The sequence below is a fragment of the Macrobrachium rosenbergii genome, chromosome 8 (genome assembly GCF_040412425.1).
Source record: "Macrobrachium rosenbergii isolate ZJJX-2024 chromosome 8, ASM4041242v1, whole genome shotgun sequence".
NCBI lineage: Eukaryota > Metazoa > Arthropoda > Malacostraca > Decapoda > Palaemonidae > Macrobrachium > Macrobrachium rosenbergii.
This window is the reverse complement of record NC_089748.1, coordinates 35,227,808-35,252,525: the sequence shown is the minus strand read 5'-3', so window position 1 is coordinate 35,252,525 and position 24,718 is coordinate 35,227,808. Positions and strand designations below refer to the sequence as shown.

General features: G+C 37.4%; 1 protein-coding gene across 50 annotated transcripts in view; it reads right to left on the bottom strand.

The window, feature by feature from the left end:
- The window catches only part of LOC136840690 (nucleolar protein dao-5-like), a 1,019,029-nt gene that overhangs the window by 14,398 nt on the left and 979,913 nt on the right, over positions 1–24,718 (bottom strand). For 25 of the 50 annotated variants that reach the window (XM_067107459.1, XM_067107412.1, XM_067107455.1 and 22 more), the window contains 6 exons: positions 23,761–23,841; positions 22,208–22,321; positions 12,963–13,208; positions 9,620–9,831; positions 4,714–4,801; positions 3,361–3,387 (listed from right to left, as the gene is read on the bottom strand). In XM_067107459.1, the coding sequence (XP_066963560.1) occupies positions 3,361–3,387; positions 4,714–4,801; positions 9,620–9,831; positions 12,963–13,208; positions 22,208–22,321; positions 23,761–23,841 (768 nt within the window). The remainder of the gene's footprint in view (positions 1–3,360; positions 3,388–4,713; positions 4,802–9,619; positions 9,832–12,962; positions 13,209–22,207; positions 22,322–23,760; positions 23,842–24,718) is intronic. The other 25 variants (XM_067107446.1, XM_067107420.1, XM_067107427.1 and 22 more) reach the window with 11 other exon arrangements.

Sequence of the window (24,718 nt, the reverse complement as noted above, 5' to 3'; positions counted from 1 at the left end):
GCTCATTCAATCATGAGTAAACTGGGAATAGTAACATTTTTAAAACATTATGTATAACAATAATAAGCAAATTAAAATACGTAGCTCTGATGTGAATCACAAAGAAAAAAAAACACACACACACACACCTGAAAGCATTTTTATAAGCTTTCCAGCCATATTATACTTTCAAAAATCCTACAACGCTAGCCTCGTAAAATGGCAAAATGCAATGTGACTTCTGCCCTTGTAAATATAAGTTGCATAAATAAACAAAGAGAGGATTAAGAGAAGTTAATGCTAACTTAATTACACAAAAGGCAATACAGTGGTTCTTATAAATGCTATTAATAAGATTCACATTGTTACTACAGTATAAATGATAATTTCCATAATTTTGAGATTCAAGACAATTATCCCATGGATTTTGTTCATCAAAAAGTCTGCTATTATCAGGTACAAAATTTCTGTGTGCCTCTTGGCCACAAAATGTCGTTCACTGGGTTTTTATTTATGCTAAAAAATTAACAGCACATGAAAAACCAAGGGATGACACTTGACAGATGCAATAACAACACTCCAATATTGTATTGTGCTATAACATTATTCCAGTACAGTATTAACTTTACATACACACGCTTCATGACACATATGAGTTATTCTATCTCATCTTCTCAGTTTTTTTTTTTTTTTTTTTATCTTGCTTTGGCTATCAACTTCGTGGATGACATTTCTGGATGACATTTCTAAGATCCACGAAGGTATTTGAACCTGCCAACTAACGTTTTGTATATCAGCTCTTCACCAGGCCAGGGTCACAGATGACATTTAAGATTAAAAATAAAAACTGACATATTTTAGTGATGCATCTAGCTTGAGGTTCTGTGTGTATACATATGTATGTAATCATTTGATTACTGAAAAAAAAAAATTTTTTTTGTCTCATTCACTTCCAAATGGAAAGTTTTCTGACATTTTAGCCCCTGTGTTAGACGATCCAATGGCACAAAACTAAAGTGTAAGAGCAACTTATAATTAGGATAAGAGCAAAAGGAATTTGGAGAAAAAAAATGTTTTATATGTAATGGAGGCTTTTTTCACATTGTTTACCAAATTTGAGAACTTTTGTTAAGATTCCTGAAAGTTAATCCAACAGCTCACGCACTGTTCAAAGACAAACATGCCAAGCATTAGCAAAAGGAGAACCTTTACTTTTTGGCATAATGGAATTATATATTTTGAACTGTAGTATTAGTATGACAAACTCATATGTAAACACTATCAATTTCAGAAAATGTAGAATGCATAAAAAGGAAAAAAAATTGACTAGACATATAGCTTACAGCCATCACTGGGACAATATGATTTTTTATCTTTCACGTAATCAAGTCAGCGGCAAAAGAAAAAAGGTGCAGTATTACCTCCAAAGTGCATTATGGAAACATCATTCGCTACATTACTGAGTTGTGCAAAAGTATAGGAAACAAATCTAATCATTTCAGCCACTAGTGCATTGAATGCACATTGTATTTCCACATGAATTCTCTCCATTTAAAACTAAATTTCTGTTTTTTTTTTTTTTTTTTTTTTTTTTTTTTAAACAAAAGCAGCTAGAATTTCACGTCGACAATACAGCAAGGAAACAAAGTCGTTAAATAAGCAACAGAACTGGGAGCTGTGAGTTGATCACCACATAATCATTACAGAACTGGACATAAAATGGACAACTCTGAGCACAATCTGCCAATAATCACTTGGACGCAACACTTCTCTGTAATCTGGCGACAGCATTCGAGTCGGCCAGTTACAAAGACGCAACGCCACCAACCGTGGAAGAAGAATTAGCAGATCAGGTCAAGAGTTGCAAATGAGGGTACAACTAAGGACATTAAATCCATGCAGTTGGATCTAATTAACACACCATCTATTCTAACTAAATTAGTGTAGTAGGGGGCTGGGAGAAGCCTGGTGGGACAACTTGTTCCAAGCTGCTAATAGGGAATCCTGACCTTAGCCATCGGTAATAGCAATTCATTCAAAACTTTATGTTGTACATGTCATAATGTGAAAGAAAAACTCGGTTACTGATAATTTCCAATGGTTTCAGTACATTTTTTTCAAGTCATCTTAAAAGTGGGATTGTGAATTATGTCTGAAATTCATTTTGCTTCTGTGATGCATTTGCCAAAAAAGAAAAAAAATAAATCATAATTAGTACCGGATGAGAGCACAGGTGGATTTAGACAGTGCAAATCACCAGAAAGTGGGTTCCTTCTGGAAGAGCATTTGATGTCGTTGGGTTACCATGAATGCTGTTTTCACTTTGTATTTATGGAAGGCAAAAGATGCTAAAATTATTCAATTTGTCTCAGAACACCTTTACTAGAGCTGAGTTTATGAATCTGGTCTCAAAGAATTATGCAGTTAAATAATCACTCAAACACTCCTAGAAATTACAAGTCACTCTGAATGTATGAAAATGTCACATTAAATATAAAGTGATTCATAGTAACAATATAATTGCTTCATAAAACCATGCAATTATATTTGATGTGAAAAGTTATCAGTTTTATATCCTAGTGATAGTAAATTGTTATGTCTTACAAATGAAAATGCAAACTTAAATGTCAGCAAATATTACCATTTGGATGCTACCAAATACTACTATATATTTAAACTTGATCTACATTTTTAGTACTAAGCCTAGATTTTTATTTGTTAACATGCAGTGCTACACTGAAAATATACAGATACAACTTCACTTACATTTACAGTACTGTATTAAAATTTTTATGCACAGTCATGTCTCTAAACAATAATGAGTTTAAAAATTACAGTATTAAATGTTATACAATTCCATTAAAATAATTCCCTTTGTGACTAGACAGTGTATATATTTATATGGGAATAATTACCTATTTTATAGCATTTTCTTCTCAGACAGTAAAATTGTATCACTGGTAAGGAAGTAAAATACAGCAATTCTTGCATCAAAACCTTAACACAAATGGAAGCTAGGAGCGCTGAGTGACTGACTGAAATGATTTGCACTCGCTGAAACGAAAAAAAATCTAGTCCCTCTCAACGTTCACATTGATATTTTGCCACTTTTGAGGCTTAAGTCGGGAGTCCTTAGACCTACCTGAGGTCAACTTAGTCTTAAAAGTTGTAAAACTTAGAATATACACACTCTAACAGATAGGAAATGACAATACTGTACAGCTGTTTACATCTCATGTGCGAATTAGATTTTTAAAACAAGCTCATTTGGAACTGTTGCCTAATTGGAGATGTTTAAGATGATCTCAAGGGTGGTCATAGCAAAATGGTTCCTAAAAAGTCCTAACAGGTCTTCATAGCAGCTATGTCTCCCTAACGTACCTCTCGGTATTCTCAAACAGTGAGTGGCTACGACAAAAAACAAAAACCTAGATTATACATGCAGGAATCGTGATACGCTCAGGGATTAAAGTCTCTCAGAAAAATCAATCATAAAATGGAGGGGGCGTTCTCCACTGCAGAGAGTAATGTCTGCTTCTACAAAGGAGACTCTCATGTTGTTCATATCCATTTTACTCTTCCTTGAAGATACAACACTCATTCCTCTACTTACTGACAACAGCAATAGGTGAATGAGAGGACATACAACAATCTATGACCCAAGTTCACTGATCTTATCACTTTTTTTTTTTTGTTGTTGATTGAAAGACACCATGCATTTATTTTGACTCTGTTCTGATCTGAGATAATCCTAGCAATAAGAATAATTCTATCTCCCATGTTCAAAGACTAAAAAAAAAAAAATAATAATTCTAAAGGCAATGTCTTGGAAATAGCATATTCATCAAAACATTTTGCGTAAAATGGTGCAAAATCTGAAAGGTTTCAATTGTAAAGGGGTTACATGCCTAAGTTCTCATATGTGGATTTGTATATGCGACTGAATATCAGAGGTATACATGATTAACGTTTCCTGGCAACTGTCTCTTCCAAATAATGGTAAGATACTCTCTTTCAACATTTTACTTCATGGTTGAAATGAAACATATCCTGGTCTAAAAAATGCAGCTACACAACACATGGATACTCTTATACATTTTTCATACCTCTATGTGATGGGCCAATGCACTCTGTGATGTAAAGTGTAATGCTATTGGAAAAGTAGTAAATGCAGTTCCTATATTCATTAAGGAAGGCTTCATGATTGATACAACTTGTAAAATGAAAAATTAACTCCTTTGTCAATTCTGTCTAAATCTTCACTTGATAACTATGAAACCGTGAAGACTATTCTGCAATTTATAATTATGTTCAAGCATATATCTATACATGTATGTACCAAAAGATTATAATTGCCTCATAACTGGCAGCTGCAACATTTAAAATGACAAAACAACAAGAATATGGGTCACCTGATTTTGCAAAATTCTGATATGGATAGACAACTGCAGAAGACTTCAAATAATTATGTATTACATTCCTGTGACTCCTAAGTGAATGCACCACTCATTAAGAAGTAGGTGCAAGTTGCTTCTAAGGTTATATCACGCATTAAACAACATCTAAGCAAACGGAATTAGAAAATCACTGAAACTGAATTACACCCAGAGTGCTTTGTTTCCACCAAGAGACTGTCAGATGTACATGGAGACTGCCAAAAGGTTACAGTGACTATCTCACAGAGACTATATATGTAGATATGTGTATTTCAAACAAAAACCAGGATTTTGATACCTTCTGGAATATTGTGCGTCACTGTAAATGTCTTTCCAGTATCCAGGGGGACTGTCCAGTTCACTGGATCAGGGCTCTTCACCATAGCCTGGAGAAAATATAACATGAATATTATGCTTCAATGAAATGAAATGCAGCATCTACATGTCATGCTATTATTTCAAAGCCTTCAAATTCTTTGACGTTTAAAAAAAAAAATCACTGTAATCAAAAAAATGCAGAAAAGATAAGACCACTGAGAGAGGAGTGCAGTTCTCATACTGACCAGAGCTTACACGCAAACTGTAAATGATGACTCAACTTCATGCTAACAAATGACATAAACCTATCCAGTTCAGGTTTAAAGACTGACCAATGACAAAAATGACTTTCCAAACAATCTGACATTCATCTTTTCAACCAAAAGCAGAAACGTAATGCAGCCATCTAAACTAATGGGCTACGCTGTGCTAAATGTATGATGCGGAGGCTTGACGGTCAGCCGTGCCTGAGAGTTAATGACTTTGTCCAACAATGACCCAAATGTTAGGTCACTGATTGATGGTCGAGTAACTCACCAAGATACTGTCAGAGGGCACCTCAACATACCTTGGGGATTTTCTGATGGATGTAAACATGAGTGGATATTTCTGAACAGAGATTTTCAGTTATTTCATGGCAGTAATGCCCATGTTTACTTCATGTGTATGACAATGATGATTATGTTCAGACTAAATCAATTTAGAATGAGTACTTATGGATAAACATAAACCAATTTCAGCACTTTCTTCAATATTAAAATTATGCAAATTACTGTCTAGCTCTAAGTTTTTTATTTTTGTAGATATTCTATTTTCATCTCGTTGAAGAGTATTTGACAAACTGAAGACAATCAAGAGTCAGCTTTTATCTTTAAGATTTGAACAAATTACCTACATCAGTCAAGTATTAACCACTAATTGATGAAGACTGCACAAAAAAATTTATGTAATAAAACTGGCATATGAATTTAGTTGATGTAAAATTTTAACTGACTACACTTTCCTCTAAACTTGGCTCAAAGTGTTGCTTTATCTAAACAAATAAATAAGAGGAAAAAAAAAACTCCATAAACTCATTGCTGGGAACATGAAGTAAACATGAAAAAAAACTAATATCAAGTAAAAACTGCAAATAATTTCTGTTCATCCAGTCTTCGGATATGACATTTTCTAACAAATCTGTTGTTGCATGGCTAAGATCAATTGTTGGGTAATATAATCATGTATTTATAAGGATGTGTGTGCATGTCGATATACTGTTGAAAAAACATTATTGTCAGAATCACGAGTATTCTGTCAACATTCTTAAGACCTTGAGATTGATTTTTCTTCTTGGACGAAAATGTTGGATTTTAACCAGTGCTTATCTGACCCAATGTTTATATTTACCTTTTGGTGCTTTTAACTTTATTCCTTCATTCACAACTAAAACATTGACTTTTCCTTGTGAAAACTGGTAATACATCTGGGTCTAACATTGCTAGTGGAGACTACTGTGCTTTTAAGAAGACATGAGCAAACGTGGGTATTTAGTGTGCATCAGAGCAGGCTACTATGATAAACACAAACTTTAGGGAAAAGACGTTCCAGCTGGAACACTCTGTAGGGGAACCGTTTAAGGGGACGAGACGACAGGGGGCAAAGACACTGTTAATTAAGTAAACAGTGAGAAGAGAGAGGACTTTACGTGGTGGTTCATCTCCTTACTTGCTGTACAGTTCAAGAACGCTGAAACTGGTCAAGGTTATTCACCTGTCCACAAGTCTTTTTGTTTGTTTCTCTTTCTGGAGTAACTCTAGATTTGTAGTTTGTTGCTGAGACCTTCAGCATTCGTGTTCTTTTGCAGGGCTTAATGTTACTTTGCCCTAGTTTTAGACCTTTCTCTTTTTCATGGGATACAGAATTATAACTCCTAAGTGGGATGTCTGATGTTGTTGTTTTGCTATCCGACTGAGGTAATGCTTATGTAATATTTTTTATTTAAAAATCTGAAATTCTTTGCAAGCTTGGCCATTAACAAAGACCTATTATGACTGTTTGAGCTCCATACCACTGCTCCACTGGGAACAATGAATAAGTGCTTAATGGAAAAACCTAGTCCTATCTTCATCCTTATAAGAGGGAAGGCAGGCATTGTTATCATTCCTGTAACTGTTTGGGTTGGGGGTTTTGGTGCAGCTTTTTGTGGAATAAGACTGACCAGTTCTATTTTAGCAAAGCATTTGAGAAAGTAAGGCTACAAACAACATAGTAAATCCCTTTTTTAAATCAGGGCCTTGAGAGCCTCTGTAGAGGATCAAGATTTTGTGCTTCCCTGAAGCACAAAATGAAACACAGATATGAATCTTTAGTCTATCAGTGAAATGGGACTTGTACGAGATCTCCTGTTTGGCACTTTACATAAGACTTGTTAAGGAATGATCTTATACTTTCACAGGCATATTCCAGAGAAAGAACATCAGTAATGCACTTTATAAGCCTCCTTAGCAAAAGGAGCGAGCTAATCATCAAGTAGCTAGCCACGGTTTTTGAAGAAGATGGGCCGTTGGAAATGACAAGCTTGTCCATTTCCGCATTTTGATAAGAATAAAAAATATAGATTTATGCTTGGCATCGTAACTACCAAGTTTAAGCATTCTTCCAGGTTTTGGCAGATTCAATGGTCCTTATTTTTGAACACAGCAAGTTCATGGAGAGCATTTGATCCCAAATGTAAAATGTGCAAACTACAGTAATGGATATTATTACCTCCTTAGTGCCTCGTGAAATTTGTCTAAATTTTCCTACTGAACATCTCTAAGACTTTTTTTTTGACGCAAGTATAAAGCATCCCTTAATACAGTGCCTGGAAAACCTCTGTAAACTGTCTTTACTTTGAAAAGACGCTTCTAAAATACTTGAGCTAAATTTTTAAAAGGTCTCCGTGATAACTTACAAAAACTAAAGTTATAGAAAAAGGGCGGGGACAATACCAGCAAATGGAATATAAATGAACATTAAACCACTTGACTTTCTTCTTCCTTTCTTCACGGAAGTTGAAGATATGGAAATTCTATTGAGAATTCCCTCGTGATATTTCCAATACACCAGTGAATGGTTAAGACATTCACCAAGGGAAGGGTGACTAGGTCCTTGATCAATGTTTTCCGTGGAGATTCGTGAATGCTGAGCTGTGCGAGACGAAGCATCTTCTGCTCCGTACAACAAATAAATCTTATTTCTTAAAACAGCAATACTACTACGAGTGCAACACTACTGAGATACCACGTTACCGAGACGAACATCAATATGGGACACAGGCAGGACATAGCAACAGGCAGTGGACATCACACTTGGAGAGATTTATGCATAATATATTGAGAGTAGTACACCACGACAAAAAAACTACAATACTAGTTTTAATAGACTGAGGGAAATATTTTGATGAGGCTGAACATCCCCCTAGAAATAGGTACGAGTTTCTTGAAACGTTCCCACACGGTATGTCCTTATAAGAGGAACTCTGAGGCGACACAAGGACCCACAGTGCATCTCCAGAATGGTAGTTTTGGTGAGAGATCAGTAAGGATCGTGACACCAAGAAAAAATGATAAAGAACATAATTAGTCATAAGATTTTAGGGAAACGAATGGCTTCGTGTAAGTTTGGATTGTTGAAATATGCTTCGGAATTTGAAAGGGCAAACTTCAAAACTACGTTTCGTCACACTCATGAAATTATATCTGGAATACCTTCTATTAAGTTTTTTCCCTCACTTTTTTTCATTCCATGCTTAGCAGTGCAGTATACATTTGACTTTCCAGATGTTGGCGCCTGTTAAATGAAATATCCTCAGTACTCGTGACTTCAAAATTTACTGTTGGAAGTGCCTGCTCTCAATAAAGGAAAAGTACAGCAGGTCTCCACAATACAAAACTTATAGGCAAACACCAGGATATTTGCTCAAAATAAAATATTTCTCAACAAAGTCACAGTTTGACTACTGTGTGCAGAAGAGTATAGTGATAGTGTCTTTTCTGTACAAAAAGTTTCAAGAGGACAAATCTTTCATGACAGGTTTTTGAAATTTGAGATTAAATATATACCCAACAAGACTCTGTTTTTTTAGGCATGCATTACAAAAACTCGACTTTTCTAAATGTGGTGAGAATTATGGATAAGCATAACAGTGAACTACGTAAATGTAATACGAAATATAGCATTTCTTCAACGTTGCAAGACATATATTCATCAAATTTGGAAATGATCATTAAAAATGGAAAGTTATAGCTCTGATGAGAACAGCACTCCACAACTCCAGCATCTCTCGTTATCTCAAGAAATAAAGATCTCAACACCCTGTGAATTCCCCCAAATCATATCCATGGCCACAACCTCAGAGAAAATTTATATATACAACTGATATAAAATGCTGCACACTATGAGCTACATCCAGACTGCATATTCGAAGATCTCTAATGACAGGAACCTGTAAAGGGCTTGAAATGAAGAAAGATCGAGTACAGTACTAGGCTATCATCTCACTTAACATTAAAAGCGTCAGTCACTATCTGAACCAGAAGAAGACATGGACTAAATGCAAAGCGTCGGGTTTCCTGAGGACACATCTACACCCTTCCATGATAAAATCAGCCACGAACGATGGAGCATGTGAACAGACAGGAATGATTGGGATAGGACCATGCACGTTCGCATGATGGCTCTGTAGAACGAGAAGAGTTTAGAGTCTATATACACACACACGTACGGACATACATACTCACAACAAGGCCGCAACAAGGGACAGGGATGGCTACAGACTGCATCGCTAGGCAAACTTCTAAGGAATCTCCAACTACGAGGAAAATATGGAACAAGATTGAGAAAAAAGTCCTGAGAAAACATACCCATTTACCAACCTGATCGGGTGACTTCACCCGGGTCGGTTCGGGTGGTGTCTTCACCACTGGCTCATACTTCTCGGGGTCAAATCGAGGTTCGGGGGTGGACTTCCTGCCGGAGGACTCCTTCATGGCTTCGACGGGCTCTTTGGCCGTTCCATCCTTGTCCTTGGGAATGATCTCCTTGTCTTTCTCCTTCTTAAGGTCAGTCTCTTCACCTGCGGAGAGTTTCACGTCAGGTCAAGCGAAAAAGGGGCAGACGTGTAGCCATAACAGAGCATTACAGGTAGGCCCGTTTTAAAGCGAGATTAAAGACCAACATTCCTCTTATATTTTTTTTCTTTTATATAGATAAATATATATAGGGATGCAACTAAATCTCATTTTTATTATAAATGGCACAAAGCTAGGCATAAGGACGGAAAAGGCATCTCACGAGATGGATAGATAGAAGTTTTATCATAGATTAATTGCAAGGTGTTCTGTTTTGGAAGTGAGTCTCAGATGAAGAGGAAAATAATTCTTGTAAGAGTTTCAAAATGTAAAATAAAGAAGGGGAAGGGGAGAAGAAGGAGAATGCCACCAAAAAACTTTAATGTGGTATATATAAAGTATAAAAAGATACAGGGGCTAGGAAGATTCCTTTAGTTAATATGGATGTATGCATATGTATAAAAATAAAGGCGAATGACACGAAGGAAAAAAGGTACAACAGGGTGACAGCCAGGCCTTTTGACACTACCGCCCTTTACTAGTGGTCTGCTAGCAAAGGACCGTTGTGTCGAAAGGCCTGGCATCCACTCCGTTGTTTCTTGTTTTCCTCCGTGGCTTTTGTTTTTATTTATACATTCATCATGTTCCATAACTTTGTGAATCAGTTATACATGTACATGTATATATATTGTGTATATATATACACACAAATACATATGCAAATTTGGTTTACATATTAAAGGGTTTACTTATTCATGAGAAACATTATGACAAGCTGTTGACAGGTGCGTTACCACAATTAAATCACTGCCCAGAATAAAATTTTTGAGGAGAACAGAAATTAACCCAACAACACCTATTTTTAAAGTATGACCCAATTCTATGTCAAACACAAACAGGTTAGTGTGAGAGTTCGGAGTTATCGAAAGTAAAAAAAAATTAAAAAAAGAAACCATTAACTGGCCCGTGTAACAACAGAGTGCTAAAAGAAAGATCAAAATACATCTAAGTAATACAGAACAAACTTCAAATGTAATCAATCAGTGCAAAAAAATGTGGGGAAATATACATAGAAAATATATAAAAACAGAGAACACAATCGTAAAAAGGTCACTTACTCTAGACATGGAAACTCAGGTGTAACGGAGTCCCCACAACCGGGAGTACTTAGCCAGTCGTACATCGCCAGACTAAATTGATTATCAACTATGATGGTGTGTTTTGTGCACGTACAATGCTTGTTATTCCAATTACCACTATTCCATTTATGTTGATCTAAGACTACACAGTATTAGTAACAGTGCCACCCATGGTGATAACGGTAAAGATTGCTGCCTAAAGTAATGGAAGTGTTTTATATATATAAATTATGTTAATTATTTTTTTTTTCACTACACATACAGCACTAACGCCAAAACATTAAAAAAAAAACCGACACCAATTTGACACATATACAGCTACACCCATTTAAGGAAGATGTCAAGGAATGTAATGTACACGCAACGCAAGGGCGTATGTACGAGCAATCACTATATATGTACATGCATATATATATATATATACACATATATACATATATATATATATATATATAAATATATATATATATATATATATATATAAATATATATATATATATATATATATATATATATATATATATATATATATATATATATATATATATATATATATATATATATATAATATACATATATATATATATATATATATATATATATATATATATATATATATATAAATATATATATATATATATATATATATATATATATATATATATATATACATATATATACATATATATATATATATATATATATATATATATATATATATATATATATATATATATATATATATATATATATATGACAGTGAAGTTAACAGTAGCACACACTGAAGTATGCGACACAGGTCAAGACTCAATCAATCTGAATAGGTTTGGTTACAAGCTAGAGATTCTGCAAACATTAATCAGCATATCACATAAGGAACATGGCAACAGAAGGAAAGCCAAGTCTTCATCACATTCCAGGAACGCCAGACTTCCGGACAAAACCAGGTGTTTAACTTTAGAAACTGATGATGACTTTAACTGACTTTCGACTGAGCGGGCAAAAAATGACAGTCGAATTTTGGGGCTAGGGATTCTGAGCAATCATGTCACAAATTTGACCGGGACACTTGAAGAATTACGTGAACCATTACGAGCTGAGGTTTGGACGTTTCCGAAAGTGATAAAGACACGAGGTTTCCTGCTTCAAATGACTAAAAAAGGTGACCTTCTTTAGGAAAAGCTCACAGGGCCCAACAGCAAAACGACTAAGTAGCTATGAACTCTTGATGCAATGAGAGAGAGAGAGAGAGAGAGAGAGAGAGAGAGAGAGAGAGAGAGAGAGAGAGAGAGAGAGAGAGAGAGAGAGAGACACAACCCATGCAACTAGGAATCGGGTCACTAGAAGTGAATGGAAAACAAACATAACGGATTTTTCAATCACAAGAGAATCTATGTCTATGGACTACAGAACACTCGTATAATCCGACATTCCTTTTTTTTTTTATGTACAACAAATATTACAGAGGAACAAATCATTCCTGAAATGAAAGGAACTTTCTATGACTGGGGGGTAAAATTTCGAGGCAATCTGCTTCAAAACAGGAGAGGAGTGTCCGTGACTGGGAGGAAAAATGATGGCTACGGTACACTTGGCAAAAATACACAAGAGAGCACAAAAAAAAATAAATAAATAAATGTTTGTCTACGAACGAAGAACAAATGAGTCACGCATCTATCTTTCCCTGGTATGAAACGTGGTCATCGGATTTACGAAGTGCAGCTGTGGAGGAAGAAGAAGAAGAAGAAGAAGAAGAAGAAGAAGAAGAAGAAGAAGAAGAAGCAGCAGAACAGAAACGAGAGAGAGAGAGAGAGAGAGAGAGAGAGAGAAAAAAAAGGAAACACACACGAAAACAAGATAATGAAAAAAGGGACAAAAAAAAGAAAAAAAGAATAAAAAAAGAAAATCAAAAGAAGAATTTGGATTTAGAAGCATGGCCCACCCATGCTGTATTAGAGAAAACTACATTTTGCATGACGGTGCAGGTTCCTACTTACTAATGGATTTTTTGTCGGCTTTACTCCTATCCTCGCCCTTCTTAGGCGAAGCAGTGGGCTCATGAGGCTTAGACTTAGAGACTTTCTTCGTCTCTTTACTCTCATCGTGGGAGGATGTGCGATGAGGCAAAGCGTCTGTACCCTTTCGCCGGGCGCTAGTGGAGAGGAAGCTAGAAAAAGAGCAATGGGGCGCTATGTAGTGGACCTGGCAAGCTGCTGTTTCTCTTTCTGCTGCTGCTTCTGCTGCTGTCATTAAAACTACTATTATAAGTGGGGAGGGGGGGAAAGAATGGCTGGGTTTGGAGCAGGGGGTGGTGGTGGTGGTGGTGATTGTGGGCAGGGGGTGTCGTGATGAAGTGGAATTTCACAGAGTACAAGCGGAATGCTTTAATTGGGGGAAGGCGTGGCACAGGCTCCAGATCAACCACCACAAAATGGTCTCAGATGTAGTGGTACTATTCATCAGATAAAGGGGGGAGGGGAGGGGAGGGGTTAATGAATTCAAATTGGTGCCACCCAGCAGACATCACAGTCTCTTGGCTACCGTTTTTTACTCAAGGGTTCTTCCAGAACTGACTTGAAAGCTCTGATGAAATGATCTCTACACAACCTATTCATACTCAAGAAGAAAAGAGGCATTGCAAAATCACTGAAAACAGTTCTTCGTGATTATACCTGATTACATTTATAACTGTCTTACAATTATTATCACTTCTTAAAAGCTGAAAGTAAGGCTTGATGTGTATCTCTACATTAAACCATTAGCCTAAAGTTACAGGTGAATTCCAAAAATATATATCCCCATGAGGATGTCAAGATTGCAAGGTCATATTTTAATCAAGTTTAATTTCTCACAAATTTTCTCATTCTCATGGTCAGCAAATTTAGGTATTAACAGGAAAAATCACGAGTGACTTGAATGAAATGCGGTCTCAGAAAGTACAAGAGACTTCAGAAATACCAAGGCATTCAGTTACACAACTCCAGTCACAAGCATTAGTCTTTCGTAAGCGGTGTTTTTATTTCTGGTATATGATAATAAATTCTGGCATGTATATAAAACAGCACAAACAAATAACACTCAATATACTTCTATACCTAAAAAAAAAATAACACGCACTCAATTATCAAAAAAAAAAAAAACAAAAGCAAAACAGCTGAGGTAAACATAAATTGTGTAAAAAAGCTGAAAAAAAAATAAACTTGTTATACTGAAAGAAGTCAAAGGCTTGACTTGTTGTGTTTTACTATTTTTTTGGTATGATATTTAATTCCATTTAATAAATCAATTATCTTATACTTTTTTCTACAGAATTTTCTTTATACTTTCCCAAAGGAAAGTTTAAAGAAAGTAAGCCTCTGACTTCTTCCTATCTTCAAAAAAAAAAAAAGAGAAAACAAAAATGGTTAATACACTGAAGAAAATTTATTGTACTAAAGAAATTGAAAATACAAAACTTAAGCACTATAACACACAAGCAATAACAAACCAAGGCTTCCTAAGAACTACTGAAAACCCAAATATATTACCAGGTACCAGATTTTCGATAAGAATTCCCATTCCGTTACGGTCAGTAGAAATAGCAAAGTAGCAGTTGTCCTTTACCGAATTACAGCAAAGTACTTAATCCCAGTTCTCAAATTCAGATTAGTTAAATGAGCAATCGCTACGAGAAGCATTGGTAGAACGACCATAGAACAATATCTGCGATTCGCTGGGTCATCAAACTAGATAATCCACTGAGTAATCAAAAGAAGGAAATTTCTATGGAGCAGAGGTACGTCATGTGATTCTTCCATTGCAGTGGGTGAATTTGATAAAAATGCAATGGTCAGGTCCGGTTCACGGATCAGAACTAGAGAGTACAGTTTTAAACACATTATTTGATTATATTTGACTTAAAGACTGCGCCAATGTCAAGCACTAATGCTTAGTACCTCTGGTAGTTGCTTCATCTGATGAATGAGAAAATTTCAGTGTGTTGTCCATTAATTTTCAAGAAAAATTTTGAGAAGCGCTGTCTTCGGTGTTAACAAAGTGATCGAGAGGGAGTTAGTATTTAAGAGGGTCTGTAAATTCGCAGATTATCAGGTCCAGGAAGGAAAAACTAGGTCGTACACAGAAGAGCAAAGAAGCGTAGAACTGGCATGCTCTAGGAACTGCAGAGCCTTCAAGAGAAAGAGTGAAATCATTGCTTGGAAATAGTCTCAAGAAATGTTGACCAAGTAAACTGGAAGGCGCACAGGCATAAAAGATAATTTTAGCAAACACAAATTGTACAGTAATGCTGATGCGCACAAATTTCATCGTCAAAGCATCTGTCGCCGAGCTTCTTGTGCTTTTCTGTGTGATAAGAAGAAGGCTTTCTAGCATTGCAAGAAGATTAAAGAAAGAGCCCCAGTCAAGACTAAGACTTGCTATTAGTATATCATCCCCCCCATTATTAGAGCTACGATAATGGGCAGTCTAATATTTCATTCTACAGACTAAATCTTAAATTAACCTTATCAGTTATGTACTCTATGTTATACTCTTAACGCTAAAGCATTCTTATGTTAACTAGAAATTCTAAGAAGTTACTAAAAGTTAATTCATCATGTACTATGAATAAGGCTACTGATAATGCACTCTTTCACTCTACGGCTGCATCCAGTGAAAGATTACTGAACCCTCAGCCACTTCTAAGCCTGTTAGAGGGCGAACCACGGCATGTAGTGTCGTCTCAATGCAAATAACTGTACAGCGTAAGTATGCTATCCTTCCCAGGACTACCAGGTGTTCAATGCACCTTGCAAGACTTCCCTACTTGCACAGGATATGAAAGAATAAAGAAAACTTTGTACCTACTAACTGTACTGTACTTTCAGCCGTGGTGAGAAGGCCGCCTAAACCAAGGTACTACAGACCTCGGCCTAAACCAAGGTCTACTACAACTCGGCCTAAATCAAGGTCTACACCTCGGCCTAAACCAAGGTCTATGACCTCGGCCTAAACCGAGGTCTATACCTCGGCCTAATCCAAGGTCTATACCTCGGCCTAAACCAAGGTCTACAGACCTCGGCCTAAACTGAGGTCTACAGACTTCGGCCTAATCCGAGGTCTACACCTCGGCCTAAACCAAGATCTACAGACCTCGGCCTAAACCGAGGTCTACAGACCTCGGCCTAAACCGAGGTCTACAGACCTCGGCCTAAACCGAGGTCTACACCTCGGCCTAAACCGAGGTCTGTACACCTCGGCCTAAACCAAGGTCTACAGACCTCGGCCTAAACCAAGGTCTATACCTCGGCCTAATCCGAGGTCTACACCTCGGCCTAAACCGAGGTCTACACCTCGGCCTAAACCGAGGTCTACACCTCGGCCTAAACCAAGGTCTATACCTCGGCCTAAACCGAGGTCTACACCTCGGCCTAATCCGAGGTCCACACCTCGACCTAAACTGAGTCTACACCTCGGCCTAAACTATGAAACATAATATTCGTGACAAGCGTTTCTTACCCTGGTCATCATCATCTGAAAGGTTTAAGTTTCATCGCTCCACTCACTGGTGCGATTTTAGGTTTAGGCAACGGTTAAGTCTGTCACATCATGTTTAAAAGAGGCCATTTAAAGAATGGGGAAAGGCTTAGGCAAGACAAAAGGAGCGTGAAACAAAAAAAAAATCAGCTTTTCTGAAAGAGAAACGAGTCATAATGGAGGGCGGTGAATAAATGAGGAATGGAGAGGAAATTGGATAACAATTCCACGAAGACAAAAAGAGTTGGGAGTCGCGAGTCAAGACCACTCCATCACTAACAGCCCTCCGGTAGGCAGGAAGTGGTTATCCATGGATAAAATGTAGATTAGACTGGATGATAATAACAACAGGATATCGAGAAGGACACTGAAAGAGTTACTATGATACTATTTGTTCCCCTGGGAACTTGGCATAACAATTCTGTTTACTTTGAAAAATCTGCTTTGTCCAACTTCATTCCTTTTGTTACTACGACTGGAATTTAACGAGAGGAAAACATAAAACTATAAAGCCCGGATGATCGTTTAGGATAGTCCTTATAGCAGCAGTATTATTATTATTATTACTATTATTATTATTTTGTTATTCACACTGCATCCAACTCCTTAGTTACCTAGTATGACAAAATCATTATTTGCACAATATCAAATTTCAATTTAGTTTACCCAAATATTACTTACAGAAAAGGGAATACAATGAAAATTCAGATTTTATAAAGCTTAAATATTTCCCTGAATACGGGAGGGTACATTTATATATATAAAAAAGGTCTTTCTTAAATATGTAAAGCTCACTCAATACTGCTGCATTATTATATTAAAAATCTTGACGGGCGCGCCTTCTAATGAAGACCTCGTAATTACGAAGGAAAATACTGTCATTTCATGGACATGACGTGAATGAATTTTATGAAAAAACGTCTTGAAGAGACACGGGAAGAGTCTACATTAAAGCACGGAGTGTGGATAACATTTCCGCCATCGCTTCAGAACAGTAATAGTCTGTAATCCTTAGAGAGATGTGGATATCATTTACGTACTTGCTGGCACTGGTTTATCATACCACTGATATATAATATAGAGAAAGGGTATCATTTAAAGAGAAGAGGTAAATGGGAGGGTATAAGAGGTCCAGTTATGGAACTGTCGCCGCGCACACGTTCCCCCCAACCCCTCACCCTCCCGACACTCGCATAGACACCAACTCTATATAAGTAACATTAACAGCACACAGAGCATTCCGGACACCAACAGACACTGGTCATTACTGCGGACAGCCGCCCATCATCAGCCAGTTCTCCGGCCGGCTGCGACGCGGCTTCGCAGAGACGCAACGACGCAGCGTCTGCTGGACGTTCCGTCAACCATTCACACAAAGCCTCACAACAGTGAACACTTCTGCCCTGAAATGGAAGACTGCGGTGTCTGCAAAAGTACAAAACTGAGGAAGATGGTGGATGCTCCCTTGCCTTAGTACTGATTTTGCAGAGAGTGAAAATGGGACCTCCCTTAAATATTCGTGGAAAGCATTGAAGAATCATTCTGAAACTGCAGTAACTTGTGCATTAGTGTTTCGCGAGCCCAATAGGTGGCATATACCTCAGTTTCGAAAATTTTGCAGATACTGCAGTATTCCATTTCAGGGCAGACTTATTACGTTGACTAGAACGAAACAAGTAAGTACCAACTCTGTATGAATCTTCTGTAATGGAGATATACGAATAAAAAAATAAATAAATTGGTGAGCAATCTAATTTTGCCAAGAAAACTAAAGCGATGATGTAATATTGATAGTTTTTTGTTGATAACTTTTTATTATATACTGACATGCTGTTTTTCACCCGTTATGTAAAGAACTATGCTTCTTTTGTTAATTATTTAGTTAAAATTTCTTTTGTTAATTCGTTTGTTAATTTCTTTTGTTAATTCCTTTCCTCATTTTGTTCATTTGAGATGCCAGAGACATCGCCTGGTTTATCCAGATTGCGTCTTCACGTGAAAAATTATTTTTGAAATATATATATATATATATATATATATATATATATATATATATATATATATATATATATATATATATATATATATACATATACACACACATACACTTTTTCCTTTTACTTTAAAATTCCAGATACCATTCCTTGTGTGTGTAATTCCAAATTTTCCAGCTGCACGCGGCGTGAGTTACCATTCCTCCGATCAAAGATATGATTCCCGAAGTCATATTGTTGTGCCTGTTCGATATACTAGCAAGACCTAGTATCCCCAATGCGTGCCATTGCTAAGAGGAAGAGGATAGTGTCCTCACTCCAACAGATCCCAAACCAATTCCCTCTGCGAGGTAGGAAAGAGGAAAGGTAAAGGAAAGAGGTAAGGTAAGCGACCCTACAAGCCATCTACCGTCAAATGTTATTTTCGATTTGTCTACTCACTCTTTTTCTTGTGGGTTTTGATTACTGCTATATTTTTTGTATTTTTTTAAAACGTGGCGGTTTTATCCCACTTTACGTAACTACAAACATTATTCTCAGGAATATATACATACAGAATACTTTACACACACACACGCACACCGCAATCCAGTCAAAATACTCTTACAAGTAAGCGCATATCAGAATACATCGACAAAAGAATGTTTATATCTTTTAAAGATAGAATTTGCGATTCTTTTATAAGTTTGTCTCTGAAGGGATCGCTTTCACACACTCACTCACTTTGTAGCTATTTTTCCCTTGCTCAAGTTCAAAGTCATTCCAGCTCTGGGTACGAAAGTTAGAATGGAAAGCCCAGCTTTTTCGAAAAACCAGCAACATCACAGATAAATATCTATCAATATCTTCCTTTCCTCGGCAAATATACGTTCTTTTACATATCTCGGCACAGTGTTATGTAGCCAGAGTTTTTCAACGCACTTTATACTGATGAGATACGCTTTCAATAACAAAGTAAAGATAATTAAGTTAAATCTAATGTTTAGATCGGGTGAACGTCACTTGAATGAAATCTCTGTAGATTATTTACATCACCACGAAGGGACTTCTTGGTGGACTAGTACACCTCAAGTTTTCATACCACTTCGAAATGTCTGATCTCAGAGCAAGAAGTATTCAGTTAGCATATACATACATACATACATACATACATACATACATACATACATACATACATACATACATACACACACACACACACACACACGAAGCCAAACCAAGTTCAAACTCCAGCAACACAGCCTAAGATTTACTAGAAATTGACATCGTAGATGATTATAACTTTTGAAAAGATAAATCTGCATAAATAGTTAAAACTTACATATACGCTACAGTATCTTTATAAGGAAACAGTCTACTTTAGGGAAAACTAAGGCAAGTTTACATGAAAAATGAAATGTAAATCAACAAATGTTATCCAAGTGTTACAATACACGCCTGCCTAATGCTCAGCGTGTATTCTGAGTCGCGCAGACGACCAGTGACTGACTATGTAGACTGAAGATTGTTTTAAACTGAAGATTGTTTTAAACTGAAGATTGTTTAGCCCTGAAGGGCATAAGATGAAGTTGTACTTTGCCCTTAAGAATAGATGACAGCTTCCCGTAATTAATTATTACTAGATCATTCGTGACCCGCTGGGTCACTTAATGTTGAAAATTTGGGGAGGGGAGGTGGAATGGGGGAAGGGGGGGGAGGTGGGAGAGGATGGGGAAGGGAGGGGTGGTGGAGAGGGGAGGGGAGGGGTGGTGGGAGGAGGAGGTGGAGAGGGGAGGAGGAGGGAAAAGTGAGGGGAGGTGGGATGGGGTAGGGAGGGGGAGGTTGGCGGGTTAGGGGAATGGGTGAAGGGGAGGTGGATGGGGAGGGGGGGAGGAAGAGGGGAAAGGGATGGGAAGGGGGAGGGAGATGAAGAGGGGAGGGAAGGGAGGAAGGAGGGGATGGGGAAAGGGAGGGGAGGAAGAGGGGATGGGGAAAGGGAGGGGAGGAAGAGGGGAAGGGAGGGGTAGGGGAGAGAGAAAAGGAGGTGGAAGGGGGGGGGGGGGGGGAAGAGGGGAAGGGGAAGGGGAAAGGGAAGTGGCAGGGGAGAGGGAGGAAGAGGGGAAGGGGAAAGGGGGGAGGTGAGGTGGAGGGGGTTGGGAGGAGGTAGAGGGGGTGCACCAGCCCCATTTAACTTCCAGTGCCCAAACAAACATTTAAAGAGTTTTAGTACTATAAGATCTTTTGGGGGGTGGGGGGACTGACGGTAAAGGCACACCTACATGAAACATATTGCTGAGTTTTTTTATTTTTTTTAATTGTCGTTTGGCCTTTCACACAATATTTCTCAATAGAAAACCTCCAAAATCTTTGCTACTAAGTGTCTTTCCTCCAAAGTTTAATTTAAAAGAGATTATGCTACCATACTCTAAACTCAGTCTATCATCATCTCAATGAAATATCGAACCAGTGTTCATTACCTGTCCAAACTTAATATAGTTTCCTTAGGGACTGAATCAGCGGGAAAACTTTGTAAATTGTATAAATTCAGCTTAACGATAAGAGATGATGGCTGGCATCGACGTCTGACAAGATTTTTAAAGTAACATTCCCAGTCTGTTTATTTCTAGTTGGCACGGTACACGTCACTCCCTGTATTTAAAGAGCAACTGCTGTATAACTATTTTTCATATATACATACTGATTTGTATGTAATATATATATATATATATATATATATATATATATATATATATATATATATATATATATATATATATATATATATATATATATATATATATATAAATGCTAGTTACAAAATGCAAATTTCTACACATGAACCTCTGAAATAATCAATTTAATGGTTTTTGCTTTCTTTACTAAAGTTAGTTTTTTTTATACCGTTTTCTTAAAATGATTAAAGGTCTACCAACTATTTTTTAAATATATAGACGCTTTCCTTTCCTGTAAAATTTCGACTACCTCACTTTTGTCCAATTAGTCTTACTCAAACTTTGCGTAACAATTCGAATCTATGGGACCAGAATCAATTTTCATAACCAACCATCAAATTATTCTTTTTTCTTCTTCTTCTTTTTCAATTTGATGCCGGAGGAATCAGCTGGTTTTATTATGGTTGCGTCTTCACGTGAAAATTAAGTTTTCATAAATTTCATGGCTCTGTAACCAAATTTATAACTGCAGTTTTAATAACATATGGAATTACGAGTATAAGGAGTGAATACAATGAAGAAATATGATGAATTACTATCCTATATCCACTTAACTATGGCTGGTCGTTCATTCAGTTAAATCTACTCTTTAGAAATAAATAAAATCTATATATTTAAAATACCGTTTCTTGGCCATACTCTACGTACAGTAAATCTACTCCATTTCCCAACAGAAATCAAAAAACGATTAAAATAATGTTTCCACGAAGCTCGGAAACTGAGCTGGCTTTGTGACCGAGATGGCTGACTAACGTGGAAATTGAACCACGACACGTGAAAAATACGCATCGTGGAAGAATGGATGAGTATGGAAGGGGGAAAAAACATGTTAATGCAGGAACTACCACGCCACTCGACCAACGACTTCTTTAAAAGGGGTCGTTGCAACTGAATAATAAGACTCAGAACAGCTGCCGAGTCGAAATTGAAACTGACAACATGAGAGCACTACTTACTCCGTACTCAGTTACTCTTTTACTTTTATCCATCCCTAATTCACAGAGTCTCACTTCCTTTACTTACTTGGCCTAGGTCGCCTCTCGGGTTTGGCTGCGGGCGCTGCGGCGTGGGTGGAAGGCGGGCGCGAAGTCCGCTTGGGCGAACGGTTCTCGGGGCCAACGCTTATCGAACGCCCTCCTGCGAAAACAAGGCGTGTGATATTCTCTTTGGGGCATTTCATTCCTGGGCAATCCTCATTGATTCTCATTGTTCCAATACACCGTAACACCTCCACCAACCACCCATATAAGGTTAGACCTATATTAGGAATACTTAATTAGGTGTTTCTCTTTCTCTCTCACACACATACATCTGGTTAGTGAAGTGTCACCTACACACCGATTCTCTCATGTGTTGATTACAAAGCTTTGCCACTTTTAGGCGGGTAGGCAACTTGAGTTTAAGTTAACACTAGAAACCTTGACTAGTGTAACGGTGCTAGTGACGAGTTTTAAGAGTTAGTGCATCGATCGATATCGGTCGTGTCGTGGATGGTACTAAGTGTGTAATAAGTGCATGCGTAAGAAAAGGGGTAACAGTATAGTCCAGTTAACTAAGATTATATTTACAGGATATACAAAAACTAGATTTGAATGCTAGTCAAATGTAACTTCTATAACAGCACGGGTATCTCAAAGGCTACAGTTAGTACTATGAGTAAGTTTTTGTACTATAAGTACAAAATTTGATCTAGACTCTGACTAAGAAATGCAATCAGGGTGGAAACTCCGACACATGTTCTCAAGTAGGATACATACTGATCGTTAAATGCTACTAAATCACTGTTTTTTTTTTTTTTCTGACACATGGGGATGAAATGATCTCACAAAAAGATTAAAGAAGAGGAACCAAAACAATAAAAAAAAAAAAAAGGCTAAAAGAAGGAACAGACTGCGATTCTCTGTTTAACGAAGTGTCATGCAGAGGCGGTAAATGAGAACAGGTAGTCTAACTTGAAACATAAAATACTGTACCTTTGTCGAAGTTGCTAGAAACCTTGTGAAACGCTAGTGGGCAAATTCAAGGGAGGGATGGCTCTTAAGAAAAGCTGCATTACTCTATTAACTGGGAGAAAGCTCTAAGCTCTGAGCTAGTGTGAAAAATCAACCAAAAATCGATCTAGTACTATATTCCTACACTAAATTCGACTTCAAATTTTGAAGAAGAGGTAGTTCGTAAGGCCAATGAAATCTCTAATTCAAATGAATAATTATGAATTGACGTGGATGGATCATAGAAACACAGCTTTTTTTGTTTTCTCATTAAGGGAAAGATTACGAAATGGTGTATCCTCTTTAAAGGCTACGGCGAGAAGAACTGAATCAATTTCTCAAAGTCACTGTGAGAGAGATAAGTCAGCCATCGTGGCTTTACTCTACAACTTATGCTACGAAGGTGCTTTATCTTATACAAGGCAAATTTGGTGTTCTGAAACTCGACCAATGAATCTAGAGTTAAGCAATGCTCCAATTGTCTCACATGAGAGTGTACACGTGTAAGAGAAGGAAATTTGGCTCACCATCGTACCAGAATGCCCACAAAGCCTTTAAAAGGAACCAGGAAAAGCAGGGCCGTACCTACAGAGGACCTACAGTCCTTGGGTGGGGGAGGTCTGGCTGCTGAAGAGGCTCTGTTGGACCTTCGTCTGCTCGGGCCATCTGAAACACAGGGGCGAAACATGCAAGGCCAAAGGATTCTCTCTGTTTCTCCCTCGCATTCTTTCATCTGGCTTTCCCTACCAGGCTGTGCAGGAGGTTTTTTGGGGGGTGGGGGTGATGGTGGAGGCGGGGGATGTGGTGGTTCTCAAGGACTATACATAAAGGGGAGGGAGGGGGCAGGTCGGTGAATGGCTTACTTGAACAGTCGCTCTTCAACCCAAATGAATCGCGGAATTGACTCATCAATCAGTTTCCAATTCAAGCAACTCCATGTTGGAAGGTAAAAAGTTTTGGAATGAAGCAGAACTTCGTAAATAATTTAGATTTGTGATTTAATCTTAACCAATTTAACTTATGCTAAAGCATATTTCAACTCATTGCTGAACAAGCGAGGACCAAGAGTGATCCCACCACGAAATTTACAGAACGATTTTAACTATGAAAAAACGGACGGTAAGCCATTGAGAGGGCATTAGGGATAGGTGTCTGGGATTTAGCAGTTTCCGGCCATGGAGGTCAAAAGCAAAAAACACATCGCTTAGCATACAACCGAGAGAAGCAATTGTGGCTCCCACAAGAGCTTCCCTCGCCTTCTAAGAATGGAAACCAGTACAGTATAGCAGTTTACAGAACTGGGAAACGCTACCACTAAGTGTATCACTATACGAAAAAATCACTTTAAGTCTACACTTCATCGTTAACACTCTGAAAAACTCTAAAAAAGGGACTTCAAGCGTGATACGCACCAAGATTTGGAAGATGAAAAACTAATCGACTCTATCTGGTTAAAAAATTTATCAAAACAGGGTGGAGAAAAGGTCATTAAAAAAAAAACAGGCCGTAGTCACAACAAAAGAAAATCCTTGCAGTTTGGTTT